General features: G+C 65.1%; 2 protein-coding genes across 4 annotated transcripts; one reads left to right on the top strand and one right to left on the bottom strand.

The window, feature by feature from the left end:
• Nucleotides 1–127: 127 nt before the first annotated feature.
• Nucleotides 128–15,300, top strand: IDUA (alpha-L-iduronidase). Of its 3 annotated transcripts, XM_021677656.2 has the most exons (14): nucleotides 128–282; nucleotides 1,088–1,228; nucleotides 11,591–11,676; nucleotides 11,865–11,972; nucleotides 12,239–12,334; nucleotides 12,428–12,630; nucleotides 12,759–12,938; nucleotides 13,051–13,267; nucleotides 13,636–13,848; nucleotides 13,929–14,050; nucleotides 14,128–14,253; nucleotides 14,327–14,403; nucleotides 14,792–14,892; nucleotides 15,041–15,292. In XM_021677656.2, the coding sequence occupies exons 1-14, from the start codon at nucleotides 128–130 to the stop codon at nucleotides 15,145–15,147; spliced, it is 1,932 nt and encodes a 643-aa protein (XP_021533331.1). In that variant the 3' UTR covers nucleotides 15,148–15,292. The 3 variants fall into 3 exon arrangements, with proteins under 3 accessions (XP_021533331.1, XP_044768724.1, XP_044768725.1); XM_044912789.1 differs by lacking the exon at nucleotides 128–282 and having other exon boundaries at nucleotides 862–1,228; nucleotides 15,041–15,300; XM_044912790.1 differs by lacking the exons at nucleotides 128–282; nucleotides 15,041–15,292 and having other exon boundaries at nucleotides 862–1,228; nucleotides 14,327–14,407; nucleotides 14,792–14,886.
• On the bottom strand, nucleotides 1,912–4,911 carry SLC26A1 (solute carrier family 26 member 1). The gene is made up of 2 exons (XM_021677655.2): nucleotides 4,321–4,911; nucleotides 1,912–3,594 (listed from the first exon to the last, which is right to left on the bottom strand). Exons 1-2 carry the CDS (start codon nucleotides 4,909–4,911, stop codon nucleotides 2,065–2,067), a joined length of 2,121 nt encoding a protein of 706 aa, XP_021533330.1. The 3' UTR covers nucleotides 1,912–2,064.
• Nucleotides 15,301–15,747: the final 447 nt, after the last annotated feature.

Genomic DNA, 15,747 nt, shown 5'->3' with positions numbered 1-15,747 from the left:
CGGCGGTCACATGGCGTGCGACCCGGAGGCGGAACCGGCGGCGGAGACCCGGCCCCCCGGAACGCCGAGGAGCCGCCGGGCCTGCGGCGATCGTGCGCCCGCGCCCCCCGCGCCCCCGCGCTCCGCCATGCGGCCCCCGGGCTCCCGCACCCCGCTGCTCGCGCTGCTGGCCGCGCTGCTGGCCGCGCCCCGGGCCCTGGCAGAGGCCCCGCACCTAGTGCTCGTGGACGCGGCCCGCGCGCTGCGGCCCCTGCGGCCCTTCTGGAGGAGCACCGGCTTCTGGTGAGCGCTCCACGCGGGGAAACGGAGGCCCGAGAGGCCCATCTCGCCTCCATCGCGCCGCGCGCTCCTCCCGAACCCGGGCCGCGCTCCTGGACCCCCTGGTTGCATTGGAGAGACCCCTGGGCTCCCGCGCCCACCGCTCATAGGCGCTCTGATGTGAGGAAGGCTGCCCAAGCCCTAACCCTTCCCTGGCTGGTTTACTCCTTCCTCTTGGGGTCCGCCTTCAGTCAGACTGGGGGTTTTCTTTGTCGGCCGGCTGCAGGCGGCGTTTTGGGTGCCACGAGGGGTTTTCTGAGCGGGTGCCCGGTGTGGTGGAGACCTGCGGACAGGCCCTGAGTTTGCGCGGTGGCCACCGGGGGCCGTCCAGGCCCAGGAGGGGCAGCGGCCCAGGACACTGCTCTTTGCTGCAGACCAGGACCCTCCCAAGGGGGCGGCCACAGTGATGTCAGACATCCCTGTCCTGGGACCTATCTCCCAACCCCCCTGTGTCTTTGACCCCACCCCGGCTCCGACCCCCTCTCGTGTCTCCAACCCCCTCTGTGGCCTGCTTCTGGCTGAGATCACCTGGCTGAAGGGGGAAGGAGCAGGGTATTGGGATGGGGTCCTCTCTTTTCAGGGTGCCCCTGATTTCCATAAGCGTGAGACTTAATAACATTCCTGGTGTTAGGGGTCATTTTATTACATCAGGGACAGTAACATTCATTGGCAGGTACTCCCCAGTCCAGCTGCTGGAGATGGGTGTCCCGGGCAATCCCAGGCCCTGTCCATGGGGACTCATGCCCTATCCCCCTTGTTCTTTCCCCAGCCCCCCACTGCCTCACAGCCAGGCTGACCAGTATGACCTCAGCTGGGACCAGCAGCTCAACCTGGCCTACGTGGGCGCTGTCCCTCATGGTGGCATTGAGCAGGTCCGGACCCACTGGCTGCTGGAGCTCGTCACAGCCAGGTGAGTGATGGGGGCAGCTGGCAGAGGCCCCTTTATGGAGAGGAGGACCGAGGCTAAGAGGAGGACTATGTCGGGGTGTGCAGGACCAGGCAGTGTGAGGGCCGTGGTGGGGGCAGAAGAGAGGAGAATCCTGCTCTGAGGAGCTGTTGCCCTCACACTTCCCGGTAGAATGTCATGTGTGGGGCTCTGGTGGGTGCTGAGCAGCCCCTGGATTGGGCACAGCTGACATCCCGCTGGACATCACTTAGAGGCTCAGGGGCAGGTTGGTGTCCCACTGCACCAGCAAGAGTGCACCCACATACCTCATGCGGTGTGCTCGGGGGTCAGGCTTTGCAGGAACACTGCCCAAGGGCTGGGCTGAAGTTGTGTTGGTCCCAGCCCCCTTCAGCCCTGCAAGGCTCAGCCCAGCCAAGGCGTGAGACGAAGGAACACTTGGGTGTGTGTTTGGAAGACTTCAGAGACACAGAGACCCTCAGGCCCCTGGCCAGAGCTGCCACCTCTCACCAGTGGGCCCGGGACTGGGCAGGCCAAGGGACCAGTATCCTATGGGCACCTTGGAGGCGTCCTGATTGCCTCGGGCCCTTGTTCAAATAAGAGGTGACACCCTCTGTCAAATCGACCCTACGGGACCACGGACACACAGCACGCAGGCCCAGGGCGCTCTGTGACAGTCCGTTTCAAAGGTGCCGCTCTTGGATGTTCAAGCGTCTGGGGCCTCTGTGTGCTCCCCGGTTCCTCCAGGGTGGAGGGGCACCGTGTCACTCTTGGAGGGGTGTGGTGGGTGGTGTCGGTGACCGACTGTGGGAGCGTGTCTGCTGAGGGCTCCTGGGACGCTGCTAGAGGGCGGAGTCCGTGGCCGCCAGCGCCCTGCGGCGGGCTCGGGCCCCCTGCACGGCGCCGTGCACGCTGTGGAAGAGCTGCCCCTCCTCGGCCGCGTCCTCCTGGTCCTCCCCAAGGAAGCCACCTCTCCTCAGCGTGTCCCTCACCAAGGGGCTGCAGCAGGCCAGGAGCAGGGCGATGCCCAGGGCCCCGTAATCTCGGCGCAGGTCCTGCAGCGTGGCCACACCGGCTGTGTCCAGGAACAGCAGCGGGGCACAGTCGATGACCACGGCATGGAAGCGGGCCGCCGTGGGCACCAATGCAGCCGTGCTGGTCACTGGGCCCAGGTCCACGCCCTCGACAGGGTCTCCCTCACCGGCCCTCGCCTCCAGGCCCCGCTCCTTCTTCCTGGCGGCCGCGCGCCCTGCGTCCAGCCCCGTGAGGCTGTAGAGTGACCGCAGGAAGAAATCCTTGTTGGCGTAGTAGAGCGGCCCCGCAAAGCGGAATATCCGCACCCCAGGCTCAGGGACCAGGCCCTCAAACTCCGCAGTGTCCTCGTAGAAGCCAGAGTCCCCGATCTGAGCGAGCAGGGCAGCCCGCGGGCGCTGGGTGCGGCCAACCAGGCTGAGCAGAGACAGGAGGATGCCGGCCAGCAGCCCCGCCTCGACGCTGACCAGCGCGCAGGTGGCCGCCGTGGCCACCCAGACCAGCGCGTCCGCGGGGCTGAGCCTCCACAGCCGCGGGACGTCCCTCACCTTGCGCAGGGCGCCCCGCAGGCTGACCACAATGACGCAGGCCAGCACGCACCGCTGCAGGTCCCGGAACAGCGGTGCCAGGGCCAGCAGCACCAGCAGCACCACGGCGGCGCTGACCACGCTGGACAGCTGCGTGCGGCAGCCGGTGGCTGTCTTCACTAGGCTCTTGGACAGGGCAGCGCTGGTGACATAACAGTGGAAAAAGGCAGGCAGCACGTTGCAGCAGCCCACGGCCAGCAGCTCCTGGTTGGCCCTCACGGAGTAGCCGTGGCTCCGGGCAAACATCTCAGCCAGAGAGATGGAGAAGGCGGAGCCCACGAGGGCCAGGGGCACGGCGTCCAGCACCACACGCCACATCAGCCCAGGGTCTGGCACCCGGGGGGCCACGAAACCAGTGGGGATGTCGCCGGCCACGCTGGAGCCAAAGCGTTCGTGGAGCTGGCCGAAGTGGGACACCAGTGTGGCCGCCACGATGACCAGTAGCTCCGTGGGCAGCGGCACCTTTAGGCGGTGCCGGCAGCGGTCCGAGAGCTCCTTTGAGGCCAGCAGCACGGCCAGGCACGTGGCACTGGTGACCACGTCGCAGAGGTTGGCCTGCCCAGCGCTGCGCAGCAGGCTCAGCCACGTGCTGACCACCATGCCCGGCCCTTGGTGCCGTGGGATCTGCACGCCCAGCAGGTGCCTCAGCTGGGAGGTCAGGATGGTCACCGAGGCCCCCATGGCAAAGCCATCGAGCAGTGGCTGGGAGAGGTAGGTGGACACAAAGCCCAGCCGGAGGATGCCCATGAGGACCTGTGGACAGAGCGTGGTCAGGGCAGCGGGCCGCCTGGTGCAGCAGAGGGGGCGGCCGCAGCACCGAGCCCAGCACCCCTTCACTGCTGCCGCTTATTTCCCGAACGGACTCTGCCCGGAGTCCCCCGCACACACGTGTGCGCACACAGGCACGGCAGACGCTGGAGGTGTGCACATGGCCTCGTATGCTCATTTCTGGTCCTCTCGTGCGTGCGGGCTCCGGGCATCGGAAAGCGGCTCCTTTCTCCTGTCCTGCGAGGGGCACTGCCCCCCACCCGGGAGACCTGGGGCCCCTGGGAGGGTGTGACATTGGGGTGGACAGGACAGGCCTGGTCCAGGAGACCCCTGGGTGTGGGGAGGCTGTAGGAAGGGAGGCAGCCTCTCAGGGTCCCACCTGGGACGGGAGACCCAGGGGAGCTGTGTGGGCCAGCCAGGCACGTCTGGAGCTGAGGCCCCACTCCAGCCAACTACTGCTGTCCGGGCCACAGCTGGCTGGCGGGGCCCCCGTTCCCGGGCACCCTCAGGCCCTCAGGTGCCCCGGTCCTGGGGTGCCGTCCCGTGCCCACCTCTGCCTCAGCCTGCTCTGTCCTGTCCTTGCTGGTTAAACCCACCGTCCTCTGAGGCCCTGAGCCCGCACTGCCCTGGGCCTGGCCCTTCTGAGTGGGCGGTGAGCGCCCGAGGGGCCTGCGCCTCGCTCGGCAGAACCCCAGCCGGTCGGCCCCTCACCTGGTAAATGCCGGCTACCAGTGTGAGGGCAGTGGCGACGCGGATGGCGTAGCAGTCCTGCTTGCAGTCCTGCGGCCCGGGCCCCACGGCGGCGGCTGAGGCGTTGACCCTGCTGCTGTTGTCCCCGGGCCCGGCGCCGCCCTGGGCGGGGCCGAAGCCGGCCAGCAGGAGCTCGCGGTCCACCACCTGGCCCACCATGAGGCAGAGCAGGCTGAAGATCCCCACGGACACGTGGTGAGAGGTGCCCATGAGGAAGTAGATGAGGTTCGCGAAGAAGGACGTGTACAGACTGTAGATGGGCTGTAGTCCCGCCAGCAGTGAGTAGGCGATGGCCTGGGGCACCAGGATGATGCCGATGACCAGCCCAGACATGACGTCGCCCGCCAGGGCCTCCCGTGGGTGGTACTGGCGGAGCCAGCGTGTGGCGGGGAGCAGGTCCTGCACCAGCGTCCAGGCCCTCTGCGGGCTGCACGCGCACCTCCGCCACAGCCTGGCTTTGAGCATCTCACACAGGCCCAGGGGCGCTGGGGACCGCCGGCGGACCAGCACCGGCCGGCCGCCCCGCTGCACGCACTCAGGGGCCACCTCCATCCGGGAAAACCTGCAGTGGAGGCGGGCGTCAGCGCTGGGGTCGCAGGGCCGCGCAGAGACCCAGACCTACGCGTGGCCAAACCCCGCTCCGCTGCTCCCTGTCCACCTCCCCGTGCGGGCACAGGCCCCCCCACCACCCATCCCAACCACCGTGGTCCTCTCTGGCAGCCCTTGGGTCAGCTCTGTGCCATGGGCTTGGAGGATGAGGGCCTCCCAATGCCCGCTGTTGAACCTTGGAGATACTGGGACCCCACGTCTGCGCTGGGGGAGGGCTGCTCAGACAGCAGCACTAGCCACCCCCTGCTCCTTGGCAGAACTCCTGGGACATGCTTTGGGAGGGTGATCTCAGCGGGGGCCAGCTGGGAGGGAAGTTGGGGCGACCGGCATCTGTCCTCTTCCCGGTCCGCCAGGACTGGGGGGTACCCCTTCCCAGGTGTGTGTTCACACTGCTGAGGCGGGTCGGGGTCTCAGACCACACAGGTGCACCGTGGAACACAAGTGTGGGACTGCACTTGTGTCCCGAGGGCAGCTGGCCTTCTCTTGCCTTGTCACCCCAGGCCCAGGACACAGGGCCTGGGGTCTCCCCGGGCTGTGGAGGACGGCATGTAGGGGGGCAGGCAGGCACAGCCCCCATGAGCTCCAGGGGGATGTTGAGCTGTGCTTCCTTCCTGGGACGACCTCAGCACACAGGGGTCCCCCCGAGCCCCCAGAGTCCAGGTGTGTAGAGTGAGGACTGTTTAAGTGGCATCTGCCTTGTGCCGGGGGGTCCACAAAGGAGACCCTAGAACCGCCCTGCCCTCCCCTTCACCCAGGGAGCTGGCCTCTCCTGTCGCCTCGGGGATTTCACGGTCCTGCCGCAATGCCCCGGGATGATCTTACCTGAGGGAGCCCCTCACGGGCTTGGAGGACCGGAGGGTAGCGAGGGAGCTGGCCTGTCAGCCTGTCGGGGCCAGAGTCCGCCGGCCGGACCTCCAGAGCCCTCTGGCTTTTGTTGGCGGGTGGGGGAGTGTGGGCGGCAGGGTTCTGGCTCAGAGCTGGAGCCAGGAGCCAGGCCACGGCAGAACTGGCGCCCACCGCGGGCAGTGCTCCGTGGTGACCATCTGACTGCTTGGCCAGCTGGGCTTGCAGTTAAATTATTTACCCCAAAGATTGCTGAGTCATGGGTTTCCCCCAGACCAGTGTTACCTGAGCGGCTAATCCAGGGAGTTGTACTGTAATCAGAGGCTCACAAACAATTGTGTGGGCCTCTTGATAAGCTCCCAGCCTCCCAGCGGGGCCCCACGTGTGGGACAGGGTGGGCGAGGGCACCCAGTGGCTGGAGCAGGATGCTTGGATTCTGGGGTCCTTGGGGGAGGCAGAAGGCCCAGGAGCCCAGCCAGTCCTGGGACAGGGTACAGGCAGAGGGGACCCTTCAGCTCTGGGGCCTATTGCTGTGGTCCCCACAACTAACTAAGGGTAGGCACTGGGGGAGGGGCCGGTCTCTTCATCCCATCCCTGGTCATCCTCCCCGTTGTGCCGTGAGACAGGTCTGGTCCACGCTGGAGCGCTGGCCCGAGCGGCACTGGGCAGCTGTATGCTCGGCCCCTGTTGTGTGTCCTCATGTGGAAAGCGGGTGTGAGGCCCCTGCTAAGTGTGTGTGCATGCAGGTGTGTGGATTGCTGAAGGCAGGAGGGCCAGCGGGCATCAAGATATGCTACCAGCCAGGTACACCCTTCTTGGGGGGGTGGGGGTCCGACCACCTGCGTGACTGTCAGGTGCCGGGCATGGGCAAGGACTGGCGTGAAGGCACGTGATGGCTTTAGATGATTACCCATGCGACCCACAAATGATACAATGACTATCCTGATCCCCCACCTTTACACTGAGTAACAGGTGAACTTCCACCACTGGGATCTTGAAGGGTTATGTGTGGAAAGGGGCCCATCCCGCGGGCTGCCGTAGCCCCGTAGCCCCTACTGCTCTCCTATCCCCCCAGGACACAGCCTAGGGTTTTCCCTCCACTGACCGCGCCCCCCCCCCCCCCAGAGTCCATCCGAGGACCCACTTGGCCCCTGGTGGGAGCTGTTTGCCCAGATCAGGAGCTTCAGGCCCCTCCCTGGGGCAGATCAGGTGCACCTCGGGGTGCAGAGGGGAGGGTAGCTATTGAGGGGGGCATATACATTTATCTCCTACCCCAGCCACTGGCAAAGGGGCCGAGAGAACTCCCTGAGTGACCTCAGTGCCCTTGGGGGTTTTGTGACACAGAGGACTCCTTGGTGCCCAGAGCAGCGGTGGCCAGGGGCAGATACACATGTGTGCTCGTGCTGGGCCAGGGGGCCTGGGTGCTGGTGTAGGAGAGGGGCTTACTTGGGGTGGGGACCTAGTGTGGGAAGGGGCCCTTCCTCTGAGTTAGGAAGGGGAGGGGCAGGGGTTTCTGGAGGCTCTGGGCGAGAAAGCACCTGGGTGGGGTGAGATTCAAGGCAGGTGGAGATGTTTCAGGGAGGGGCTAATGGGGTCCACCAGGAGCCCCTATCCTGTCAGATGCAGCCTGGGGGCCGGATTTGGCTCCCTTGCCAGCAGGCATTGGGACTCATACTCTGCCCAGGCTGGGTGTCTAAACCAGGTGAAGGAGTAACAGTTGCGGTCACGTCTGACCTTTGGGAGAATTGCAGGACACCCCTGCCCCTGCCGTGTCCGTCCACGGCTTCTCTGCACTGAGGCTGGTGATCGGCACCTGCGGTCTGGGCCCCGCACACGGGTATCTAGTCCTGGGCGTTTGCCTGCCAGAGGGGCTGCTGAGGCCCACACCCCCTCACTGCGGTGGGCCCACCGAGCTGCACACTTCACCCAGGCAGGGGCCTTGGGGTTCACCCTGCTGGAACCTCCCTCTGGGGGCTTCTGCCCAGCCTTAGGCCACATGGTTATTTCCTTAATATCTGTCTTTAAATCCCCGTTTTAAATTGTCAAATACACTTATTTGGAAAGGAAATACTGTATCCCGACCCCGAATGCAAAGGGGCTGCCGGTCGACGGCCCGTATTGCTTCCAGGGCCCCGACATGCCGCCGTGGTGCACGGGCCCCGGGTGCTGGATGAGAACGTGGTGAGCACCGGGCCTCTCCCGCTGGCTGGCCCTGAGCCTCACACCCTCCTACCTCCATCCTCAGACTGAGGCTGCGGTTCCCTTGGGGGGCGGGTCTGTGAGCCCGCTGCGCGCGCCCCCACACATCTCCCTCGGCTGGCCGCTCCCTGTGCTCCCCGCCCCATCCTCCTGCTCCGGGAGCGCGCGCCCCCCACTCAGCACCCCCACCGCCGAGCGGCCGCGGCCTGGTCCTCACTCCCCCGCGCACGTGCGGCCGGGTCCAGCTCCGCGCGGCCGGGTCCAGCTCCGCGCACCCGAGCACTCCCCAGGCCCGGCCGCAGCTCTGTCTTCCCGCACACGCGCTCAGGCCCTGCAGTGGGGGGCCGGCCGCCAGCGCGCGTGAATGAGCACTTTGTGCAGCCGCCGCAACCCCGGCCCATGTGCCAGAGCCGCAGGCCTCGCACCCAGGTTCGGACCCTTTCAGGGCCGCGGAATGGAAGCTGGTCGGTGGAGACCCAAGCCTCTCTGCACTTCACCTCAACACTCAGCCCCCTCCCTAAATGAGGTCTCCCAGATCCTCACTCTGACCGGCCAGGCAGAGGAAGACTAAGGCACCTACAATGGGGCCTAAGGACCTCTGGGGTGGGTTTTTTGGCCCCTGGGACGGGTGTATTGGCCCCCAGGGTATCCTTAGCTGTGGAGGCTGGCTGGGCCAGGGGACAGTCCTATCCATCCAGGGGGACGGGCTGGGGATGCCTCTGCGTTAGGGCTCCCCCGTGGTACCCCACTGGCCCAGGACACCACCCACAGGAGCAGCATGGATCTGAGGCCTGCTGTGCACCCAGAGTGTGCAGGCTGGGATTATCGCTGCCAGGGGCTGCAGGGAAAGCGTGGAGCCCCTGCACGTGCCTTCACTTTCCACTTGGTCACCCCATCACCCCTTCCCACCCCCCTCCCCCACAGTAGTGGGACTTTGGAACCGTCTGCTGTGCACATTTAATTTTTACCCAAGTGCTTGTTTTCTTTGCTACCGGTTGTGACCTTTGGATGGGAGGGGAAGGGTGAGGGAGGTGATCCCCACTGCCCACAAGCTTGTCCTGCTGGGCCCCAGAGACGGAAGGACGCAGCCCCTGCACAGGGGGGCCAGCAAGGGAAAGCAGAGTGCAGGGCCCGGGAGGAGCAGAGGAACTTGGGTGTGGTGGCTTGACCTGGTCCCTGGGTTGGACTCTGAAGGCCAGGCCCAGGCTCATCCTTGACCCCGTCCAAAGCGAGGCATGGGGGAGAGAAGGACGTAGAGGGGAGGTGTTGACTTATCCATGTCCTCACTGTGTCCAGGGAGACAGTGGGCCAGCCAAGCTGTGGCATGGGATGGGGAGGTTGACAGATGAAAAGCTGTTCAGGGCCAGGTTCTGTGGTGACCACACCCGGCTCCTCCCCAGCTGCCACAAGAGGGCGCCCTGCAGGCCCTCCTGCCCTTGGCCACCTTCCTCCCTGGGATGGACGGATGGGCAGGCATGTCCTCAGGGGAAGCCCTGAGAGGCCTGCCAGCCCACCGGCCTGTGCTCCTCACGAGTCAACACCCCCAGCCCGGGCCACCCCCGGGCTCCGTGCACACCCCTGCACGACTCCTCCTGCCCCAGCCCCTTGCCTGTGCCTGACTGGAAGGCCACCAGCTTCCTCACCCAGCGCCCAACGCCGGGCCCACCCTCGGATGCCACCTGTGCCCCTACCCACCTCGCTGCTCAAGCGAAGTCTGAGGGGTTGTGCAAGACCTGCCCCCTCCATCCGCAGATGTTGCCCACCCTACCTCGTAAGTCCATCTGCTCTGGCTCCTTCCTGCTGCCTTTGTAGCCACCGCCCAGTCCTTGCGCTACTCCTGTCCCGGGGGGACCTTTCCAACCATCGTGGCCAAGGGAAGACTATGCAGACGGCACCAAGATGGGCGGTTGTCAGGGGTTGGGGGCAGGAGGGTGAGCAGGGGGAGCACGGGGGATGTGGGGGCTGGGGAGCAACTCTGGGTGGTGCTGCGGTGGTGGGCACCTGTCCTGATGCCCATGTCCAAACCCACAGAATGTGCACCACCAGGGGGGGCCCTGCGGCCATCTGTGGACTCGGGGTGAGGATGACGTGTGTGTGGAGGCCCATCCGCCGTCACATGTCCCATCCCAGTGTGGATGTGGGTAGTGGGGAAGGCTGTGCCTATGTGCAGGCAGGGGGGAGATGGGAAATCTCTGTACCTCCCTCTCAATTTTGCTATAAACCTAAAACTGTTAAAAAAAAAAAGTCTTGGGGCACCTGGGTGGCTCAGACGGTTAAGCGGCTGCCTTCGGCTCGGGTCATGATCCCAGGGTCCTGGGATCGAGCCCCGCATCGGGCTTCCTGCTCGGCGGGGAGTCTGCTTCTCCCTCTGACCCTCCCCTTTCTCCTGTGCTCTCTCTCATTCTCTCTCTCTCAAATAAATAAATAAAATCTTTAAAAAAAAAAAGTCTTGGGGCGCCTGGGTGGCTCAGACGGTTAAGCGTCTGCCTTCGGCTCAGGTCACGATCCCAGGGTCCTGGGATCGAGCCCCGCATCGGGCTCCCTGCTCTGCGGGGAGCCTGCTTCTCCCTCTCCCACTCCCCCTGCTTGTGTTCCCTCTCTCTCTGTCTCTCTATGTCAAATAAATAAAAAATTTTAAAAAATCTCTTAAAAAAAAGTCTTAAAAACAAAGTCATGGCACTTTTCTCCTTGGATCTCTGACAAGGGCTCCCCATTTCACTTTGAGTCAGGGTCCCATCCTCACTTCGGGCACAGGGCCTCCTGTGATGTAGTCTGTCACAGCCAGCACCCTATTCTGCCCCAGGTCCACACTGTTTTCTACTGCTTGATCACTGCAAGTTTACTCCTACCTCAGGGCCATTGCACATGCTGTCCCGTCTGTTCTCCCGGGCATTCTCATTGCTGGCTTTGTCTCACTATGTGGTAGGTCTTAGATGTTACCTCAGAGAGGCCCTCCCTGCCTGATCTTTGCTCCCTTCCCCTTGCATGGTACATCTGATGTGCCCCCATTCAAGATTCACGTGGTTGCCTGATGATTTCTGTCTCCTCCCAGAATGTGAACCTGGAGGAAATTGGGCCCCAGTGTAGTAGGGTGGGAGGCTGCCCTTCTGCATTTTCTGAGTGTGGGAGGGGGAGAGGAGTACTGTTGAGACAAATCGGGAGCCCTGGCCTCCAGGAGGTGTGAAGAAGCAGGTTGTGGCCCCCCCCCCCGGGTCCTGCCAGGCTTCTGTTCCATGGCTCCCCACTCCACAGTCCGCTGTCTTCAGGTGCCTTGTTCTCCCCTACTCCATTCTATTGTGCCCTTCCCAAAAGATCTACCTGAGGACGTAGAGGGGAGGTGCCCAGAGCTGTTCCGAGCTCCTGAAGGCTGGAGGGTGGGGTTCCAGTACAAGCACACTGGTTCATACTAGGCTGTGAATGACTGATAAGCTGTCATTGGTGTTTTCAAGGGGAGGGACCCACTGAGGAGTCCGGATCTGAGACCTGCATGGCACCTTTCAGGCTCCCTACCTGCTTGAATGTGGCCACAGTTCCAGCCCGGGGCCCACTTTCCTCTGCCCTGACATTCACTGTCCTACAGGGAGTCAGCTGGGCAAGGCCTGAGCTACAACTTCACGCATCTGGATCGGTACCTGGATCTTCTCAGGGAGAACCAGCTCCTCCCAGGTAAGCAGCAGCCCTGCCCTCTGCCCTCTAGTCCTGTCCCGTCCCCGGGACCTGACCCCTCTGGGTTCTCACTGGTTATATGCAGAGGACTGGCCTCTGTGCGGGCAGGTGGGGCCCAGGGCAGGCAGAGCGCGGGTGCCGTGCGGGCAGGTGGGGCCCGGGCGGATAGCCACCTTCGTGTGTTGCAGGCTTTGAGCTGATGGGCAGCCCCTCCAAACGCTTCACCAACTTCGAGAACAAGCAGCAGGTGTTTGAGTGGAAGAAGCTGGTCTCCCTCGTGGCCAGGAGATACATTGGTGGGCAGGGCACAGGCACTGGAGGGAGGGGTGGGCACTGCTGGGCAGGCTCTCCTCCCACACAGGCCACCCCCTTGGTCTTCTCTGTCATGAACCCTGAGCCAGGGTCTCCTGCTGGGGGAAGGAGGCCGGGCAGGGGGCAGTGGGCTCATATGGAGACGGATATCCTTGTCACGGTCCAACCGCAGGCAGGCCTCCCTGTGAGTGCTGATGGGCTTGGCATTCCCCGTGGGGGGCATGTGTGACAGTGGGGGGACATTCTGCAGGCAGGTATGGACTCTCACACGTTTCCAAGTGGAACTTCGAGACATGGAACGAGCCAGACCACCACGACTTTGACAACGTGTCCATGACCATGCAAGGTGGGTGGCGCCTCAGGGGTCCTGTGAGTGGAGAAGGGGCGGGAGCGGCCCCTCAGGCGCCGGCGTGTGGACTCCGAGTTCGCTCCCGCCCAGGCTTCCTGAACTACTACGACGCCTGCTCCGAGGGTCTGCGGGCTGCCAGCCCGGCGCTGCGTCTGGGCGGCCCCGCGGACTCCTTCCGCCCCTGGCCGGGCTCGCCGCTCTGCTGGGGCCTCCTGGGTCACTGTCAAAACGGCACCAACTTCTTCACGGGGGAGCTGGGCGTGCGGCTGGACTACATCTCCCTCCACAAGAAGGTACAGCCGCCCCCCCCCCGCGCGCCCCCTGCCCCTCCGCCTGCCAGGGGACCCCCGCCGCAGCCCCACCCGCTCTTCAGCCAGAGTCCGGGAGCTGACCCCAGTTGTCCTGAGGCCAACCCCCGCAGGGCGCGGGCAGCTCCATCTCCATCCTGGAGCAGGAGAAGGCCACCGTGCTGCAGATACAACGGCTCTTCCCCAAGTTTGCTGACACCCCCATTTACAACGATGAAGCGGACCCGCTGGTGGGCTGGTCCCTGCCGCAGCCTTGGAGAGCCGACGTGACCTACGCGGCCATGGTGGTGAAGGTAGGCCCGCCCCCAGGACCCAGCCCAGCTCCTACCCCAGGAGCGGCGGCCCTTAAGGGGAGGGAGGGTCCGGCGCACGGCCTGGAAGATCCTACCGCCTGGACGCCTGCAGGTCATTGCTCAGCACCAGAACCTGCTGGTGGCCAACTCCAGCTCTGCTGTGCGCTACGCGCTCCTGAGCAACGACAACGCCTTCCTGAGTTACCAGCCGCACTACTTCACACAGCGCACGCTCACCGCGCGCTTCCAGGTCAACAACACGCGTCCGGCACACGTGCAGCTGCTGCGCAAGCCCGTGCTCACCGCCATGGCGCTGCTGGCCCTGCTGGGTATCCCCGCCCCCTTCTCTGCGCCAGCCCCGACTGGAGCCGGAGGAGGCCGCCCCGTGCCCCCTGGGCGGGGCCGGGACCAGGGCCTTGGTCGGGCAGGGGTGTCCTTCCAGGCCCTAGTGGCTTGTGCGCAGGCCCCAAGGCAGGGGAGGCGCGGATGTATGCGCCCTGCTGGGGATGGGGGACTTTCTTGCCCCTCCCGGCGCCGCTTCCCCAGCCCAGTGGGTCACAGAAGTTGTGGTGTGGCGGGGCCCTCCTGGTGCGGGACCCTTCGTGGAGGGGAATGAATGGTGGGAAGCCAGGCCTCGGGAGGGCAGCCCTGGGAGGCTGCGATTTCCGCCTGGCGCCAACCCACGCCTGCCCTGCAGACAGCGAGCAGCTCTGGGCCGAGGTGTCGCAAGCCGGGACGGTGCTGGACAGCAACCACACGGTGGGCGTCCTAGCCAGCGCCCACAGCCCGGCTGGCCCCCTGGACGCCTGGCGCGCCACCGTGCTGGTCTACGCGAGCGACGACACGCGCGACCACGCCAATCGCAGCGTCGCCTTGACCCTGCGCCTGCACGGGGTGCCCCCAGGCCCGGGTGAGCTGGGTTCCCGGGAAAGGGCTGGCTCTGGAGGGGGCGGGCCCGGCGAGGCGTGGCTCCAACGTCCACCTCCGCAGGGCTCGTCTATGTCACCCTGTACCTGGACAACCGGCTCTGCAGCCCCCATGGCGAGTGGCAGCGCCTCGGCCGGCCTGTCTTCCCCTCGGCAGAGGAGTTCCGGCGCATGCGCGCTGCCGAGGTCCGAGGCAGGGTGGGGGATGGGGCAGGGCGGCTGTCGAGATCCCAAGGCCCTGAGTACCAGTCCCTGTCCCCCAGGACCCGGTGGCCGTGGCGCCACGCCCCTTCCCTGCCAGTGGCCGCCTGACAATAAGCCCAGAGCTCCGGCTGCCCTCGCTCCTGCTGGTGCACGTGTGCGCACGCCCCGAGAAGCCGCCAGGCCAGGCAAGTGGCAGCCCCCTACCCCGCCGCCCAGGCCCCTCCAACCCCCCCAGTCACGGAGCCTCTCTCCCGTCAGGTGACCTGGCTCCGTGCTCTGCCCTTGACCAGTGGGCAGGTGCTTTTGGTCTGGTCGGATGAGCGCGTGGGCTCCAAGTGCGTGAGTGCACTCACTCCCACTCCCCTAATCCCCATCCTGTGGGAGCTGTTGATCCCCACCTATGCCCAGTCCCTTGAGGCTGCAGTGCCCAAGTGGTCACTCCGCCCTGGTCCTCCAACCCCTCCCCACCTCTGCCTCTCACACCCCCACTCTCGCAGCCACACAAACAGCCTGAGGCATCCCACCCTGCTTGGTCGGGGGTGGGGGTACCTGCAGGGAGCATTGACAGGTGGCCCTGGGCTCTAGCCCCCTCGTCCCCTCTCTTCATCGAGCATGAAGGAAGAGGGCCAGGGACCCGGTGAGGGCTCAGAGAAGGGGCTGTGAGTCGACCCTGCCCCCCAGCCCGCCTGGACGCCAGCCCTCAACCTGACTGACCCTCTCCAGGTGCCTGTGGACGTATGAGGTCCAGTTCTCCGCAGATGGTGAGGCGTACACTCCTGTCAGTAGGAGGCCATCGACGTTTAACCTCTTTGTGTTCAGCCCAGGTATGCCTGCCGCTGTCTGCCCTGGCCTCAGCTGCCCCATTTCTGGGCCTCAGCACATGTCCCATGGGGTGGGGTCCAGGGAGCTCTAGGAGTTTGGGGTGGGCTCAAGGGGGCACTCAAGAACACATGTGTATGTTTGCATCCTCAGACTCCGCTGTCACATCCGGCTCCTACCGGGTTCGAGCAGTGGACTACTGGGCCCGGCCAGGCCCCTTCTCGAACCCTGTGCGATACCTGGAGGTCCCTGCATCATGAGGGCCCCCACTGCCCAGTGACCACGAGCCTGTGCTGACCCGTGAGCCTGGGCGGCCAGGAGCTGCGATGGGCTGGACCACCAACGGCCCATCAGTCGGCTCTGTTCGTCCTCTCCTGTCCTCTTGCTCATCCCCTTAAAGTGCCTTTCCACTCATCAGTCTTGGGGCTGGCCTTTGTGGATGGGCCCAGGGCAGACTCGGGACCCGGCTAGAGCAGGGCCTTCCCCTCCTCCCTCCTCTTCAGAGTGCTTTCTCCCACCATGGGAGCAGGCTGGGCACAGGGAGACTGAGGTCCAGCTGCCAAATGGATGGCTGCCCTGCCTCCCTGGGGTCTCTGGCCTCATTGCTGGGTGCAGTGGGCCCCATTCCCATCCCCTGCCCATTCTGCAGAGCAGGAGGGGGCCGCCTGGGTCAGCTTGGAGCCCAGATGGGGGCCCACTTCCTGAGGCCCAGGCAGGCTGAGCCTTGCACTCCACCAGGTGGGAGGTAGGGTGGGACTTCCAGGCTGTCTGGCCCCCACTGTGGCCAGCAGCAAAAAAGGCCAGCGGTATCAACTGTGAGCCGTGTCTGCCCCCATGGCCATCCTGGTTCCTTATCTGAG

This window comes from Neomonachus schauinslandi, chromosome 2, assembly GCF_002201575.2.
Source record: "Neomonachus schauinslandi chromosome 2, ASM220157v2, whole genome shotgun sequence".
NCBI lineage: Eukaryota > Metazoa > Chordata > Mammalia > Carnivora > Phocidae > Neomonachus > Neomonachus schauinslandi.
Note: the sequence above shows the minus strand (reverse complement) of the source record. Positions and strands in the feature narration are given on the sequence as shown.